General features: G+C 45.9%; 1 protein-coding gene across 1 annotated transcript; it reads right to left on the minus strand.

Annotated features, from left to right (window-relative positions):
- Positions 1 to 213: 213 nt before the first annotated feature.
- Positions 214 to 2,841, minus strand: LOC306960455 (lysophosphatidic acid receptor 5-like; the record flags this gene model as incomplete). Its single annotated transcript, XM_079552885.1, has 2 exons — positions 214 to 756; positions 2,482 to 2,841. 2 exons carry the CDS (start codon positions 2,839 to 2,841, stop codon positions 214 to 216), a joined length of 903 nt encoding a protein of 300 aa, XP_079409011.1.
- Positions 2,842 to 4,865: the final 2,024 nt, after the last annotated feature.

Below are 4,865 nucleotides of genomic sequence, written 5' to 3' on the forward strand. Positions count from 1 at the left end.
AACTGCTGAAGTGACATGGAGGTAAATCTTTAGAAAACTCTTAAAACATGTTTCTATGTTTTAGCAATAATTGTGTCTAATGTGTCATATGTACTTTTAACAAACTGAATTTTCCAGTTATGCATGTGATGTCCTACATGCAATGCAATATCAGTGAATGTCGCAATGAATTGTGCGATTGATCTGTCCAAGCATCTTCAGTCCAGAAAACACTTAGGGTTTTTGCTCACACTGCGGGCCGTTCTTTGCCGAGTGTCTGGCGCAGCTACAGCCGCCACAGCCGCCCTCCATCTTGGTGAGGTAGAGGAGTGGTTCCATGATGCAGCTCAGGTCCATGAGAAGAAACACACTCAGAGTGATCTTACAATGGGAATCCACAAAGCTGTAGCGCGACACAAAGGGCATGAGAGCGACTGCAGGCAGGTAGTTAACCACGCTGATGGCCAGGATGATGATGACCATTCGCAAAGCCTTCTTCTTCACTGGGTGCATCTTCTCCTTCCCCGCCACCGAGCGCCGCAGCGTCCAGATGATGGACCCGTTAGAGAAGAGCATGACGATGAAGGCCAGGAGAATAATGGCGCTGAAGAGCTCATCCTGCACCAGCATCGTGTTCACCAGACTCTTGGCCACTCCGTACCCCAGAACCAGCCCCCACACCAGGACAGACACCAGGGCCCGCAGCTTGTTGTCCCGTACTCGACTGAAGACCACTGGATGGACCACGGCCATGTAGCGGTCCAGGCCTATGCACACCTACGGAGAAAGACAAAGAGAATGGACGGCACAATGGTACAGCGGTTAGCACTCATGCTTCACAGCTAGAAGGTCCCCTTTCTGCATGTGTCTGCATAGGTTTTCTCCAAGTTCTCCGGTTTCCCCACCACTAAAGACATACCAAACCATACCAACTTTATTTATAAAACACTTTATAACCTTAACAGCTTGGTCAAAGCGCTGTAAACAAAACCACTCAACATGTACAATTGACCTGAATGAATGTAGTGTGAGTGGTTGGTGGTGGTGGGAGGAGCCAATGGCACGGACTGGTAGCCTTGCTTCTTTCAGTCTACTCTCTCTAGCTGTGGCTACAACGGCGGCTTGCCTCCACCAAGTGTAGAGTGAATGAATAATGACTACAGTGCAGCGCTTTGAGAAACTTGGTAACACCTGCTTGTAAAGCGCAATATAAGTGTAAGTTGTTATTATTATAGAACAGCTGTGGATGTGTGGTTAAGCACAGGGTGGACTTTGGCAGATTACTTCACCACAGCCCACCAACACAGCACCAAGCCCGGTCTTCCATTGTGACTGTGTAGAATGTCTCACTTACCTGGATAAACTACTGAGGCCCCAAACTGAAGAAAAAAGTCATTGTTGAAACATTTTTCAAGAATGTTCGGATTTCACATGAAGGCTCCTAATTGACCTTTCGCGAAACCCTGGCCCAAAATTGTCAAAGTTCAATAATACTTCATAGCAACCGTTGCTACCAGACATTTCACAGGTATTCACTGATAGTCTAATACAGATGAGACCGGCTTCTCGCCATTCTAAGCCCATTAACAATCACTTTTGGGCCAAGAGTTGCATGAGCTGTCATTGGTGTTTCCGCTACTGGAATATCTGCCACGTTTACTTTGTTGCAGGAAGCATTTAGTTGCTCTTGACAGAGCCAACTTATATTATTATGTCTATGCTGGAGAATAATGACTTTTATATTACCTCACAGAGCCACAACCGCGGGGGAGACAAAGCCACTGCAGCCGCTCTCTCCTCCACTGCAGGACCAAACCCAAGACTGGACATTTGATTTGATTTATTTATGTGTTTATTTGACAGGGACAGCACAAGAAAACATTGCTACATGGGTGGCCGATGTTATGTACATAGGGCGTCTAGCCATAGGCTAATTTGCAGCCTAGTTTACCTAGTTAGGTTTTTCAAGAGGCTTATAAAAGAATAGACAGAAAAATCTGTAAAATGTATCAGACATTACAACAATAAAAATAAAAAGAAGACATACTTGACCAAGTCCATCCATGCAGATCAGAGCTCACACTTTTGTTTGTTGTTTAGCTATAGCTTCAGTCCATTTGGGACTTTAGGACTTGAGGGCTGGCGCATATTTTAATGAGTAGTAGACTAACATGAGAAGAGATCATCTTACCTACAGCATGGCTAGTCCAGATGACTGTGCTTAAGGCAGCTCCAGGGTTTTTCCAATTTTCTAAAGCCAACCTTTTGTAGCATCTCCTTCATTGCATATTTGAAATATACTCCTCCACTGGACATTGCAACTCATTGTGCCTCAATCGTGCTGGTATTGCACCAAAAAGAGTCACTTACACGCACTTCTCCATTATGATATATTATGATAAACTGCACTTCTTGCCGGACCTAGCAAACACTGGCGAAGGGAACGGCGCTTGTGAGAGGTGACTTGAAACCTTTTTAGTCACAATAGGGGTTAAGACTCACAAGGAAGAAGGGAGCAGAGTCCTTGACCCCGTAGGCAAAGCGTTGGAAGTACCAGATGTACTCGTCGTCCAGGAGCAGGCTGTTGACCAGGTCTATGGGCGTCATGAGGCAGAAGTAGGCGTCCAGCACAGCCAGGTTCACGAAGAAGATGTCAGAGGTGGACGTGTCGCTCTGCCGTGACGCGATGTGCCAGATGACCAGCAAGTTACAGGGAGTACCCAGCACCAGGTTGAGCACTTTGACGCCGTAGTAGAAGATGAAGGCGTGCGGTGCGACTGCACACTCCGGGTACAGGTACCACAGTGGGCGGGAGGTGCTGTTCCCGCGCTGACCACTGCTGTACGCGTCAGAGGAGTTCATCTTCCTGACTGATTGTTAATAAAAGAGAGTAGGCAGACGTCAGGCAGAGCAGATACATGCACAGAGAGACTGTGAGGACAGAGCTGTACACACGATACTATGCACTGGGTACATTGTGAGAAAGGAGTTTGGGAAACAGCTAACAGTTGAAAAAGCAGGACTTTGAACTGAACAATTTAAACAATATTTCTTACGTTATTTTTGTATCAAAAATATGTTACATGCAATTTTCAAGTCAAAATCAGGTTGATATTTTAGGCACGACCAAGATAAATGAGAGAAAGAATAAATGCAATAATTCTACGACATGTTTGTAGAGGTCAAACTCAGTTGGTAAAGGATCCGAGATGGCATGATAGTAAGTAATGATGAGTATTCCTGGAACTGTTTGCATCTATTTTCCCACTTCATCACATCAGTTCCAAGTGTTCCAGTAACTACAGATTTACAGCTGAAGCACAGGGTTTGCAGGTTTTACACATGCCCCATGGCCATGGAATATTTCAATTTTTTGCAGATGGCATTATTAGCTAAATAATTGCAGCGTTGGGATTATAGTGAACACTAAAATTGCAATTTCCATTACTGTCGTAGCCCTTCTCTGAACCCACAGGAGTGTGCTGAGCCTTACCTGGTCCGGTCCCGGTCAGATCCCAGTATGTGGGGGAGGCAGACTGGGAGCGGGCCTTTTATAGGGAGAGTCTGGACATTATAACTACAGTTAGTCACATATGGGCAAGTCTTTTCATGTTTTGAATCTGTATTTTGTGTCTGATGTAACTGGAGGAGTGTAAAAACATGTGATGCAACGGACACCTGACTCTTGGTTACTGTTAAGAGTCTATCGTATAACTGACAGAGTACCATAGGTAGGAGTTCTACATGAGGGAAAACCTACACCAGCTTCTCTAAAGTTATTTTCCCTCTTGTTACAAATATTTGTAATAGTAATGTATCTTTACTTTGTATTTGTATGAAGTGGTGAAAGTGTTACTTGATTTTACAACTTGAGTAAAAGTACTAGATCAATATTATTTATTGTTAATCAAGTTAAGGTTGTGAAGTATGCTCCTTCATCTCTGTCATTATATCTTTTATTTGACATTGAGGAGTGTGCTTCTTCATGAATGGTTCTGGTCGTAGGTGCTGTCCCTGGCTGTGAATTCAGGACTGACAATGTGTCTGAAGCCCATACCGTCGCCCTGTTGACTAATCACGGATTTGTCCATCAGACGGTGCCTGTCATGGCCGTGCTGGCCCGGGCCCAAACTCATTGGGCCTACAGTTGATGTTGGTGTATCAATTGAGGAGTGGAACATGTTCCCCTGCCGCTGGGATGTGTTCTGTACTGGCTCAGGCATAGGAGACGCCTAAGCCCAGTTCCAGCTATCAGTGTGCTGGGCCGGACCTCGGTGACAGCCTGTTGAAAGCCAATCCTAACGCAGCTTCCAGACCCTTGCCAGACCTTATCACTGCCACTGCGCTAGCTAGCTGTTATTCCAGTGGCCAGTTGTGTCCTGGGAACCGAGCTGCTTCAGTTAAGCCAGGCACGCAATGCATCGTTCCGCATGTAGTGTACGCAGTGCACGTGAGGCACGTTAGCACAGTCATATATATATGTACGTGTGGTTACCGTTGCAGTTCAGTTGAGAATGATTAAACGCAACTTCAAGTCTAAGTGGTGTGCTTCTTGGACATAACATTGGCAACGAGGATGGAACTGCCTTTCATGCCTCTATCCCAGTTTCTCTCCTTACCGGGTGAGCCACCTGTCCCATGGGAGAGATGGTATGAGTCTTTTGAGACATATATTACAGCAATCGGAAAAGGCGATGCTGATGATGCCAGGCTAACGGCTATGCTAATTCATTGCTTGGGATGCGAGGGACAGCGGATTTTTCGTACTCTCGGCACTGCCAGATCATACTCGGACAGTGTCACTCTACTCGCCGGGCATTTCGCCGCACCACAGAGTGTTATTGTTCAGCGGATCGTTTTCCGCCAGCGCAAACAGCAGCCTGGCG

This window comes from Gobius niger (genome assembly GCF_951799975.1).
Source record: "Gobius niger genome assembly, chromosome: 3".
Lineage (NCBI taxonomy): Eukaryota > Metazoa > Chordata > Actinopteri > Gobiiformes > Gobiidae > Gobius > Gobius niger.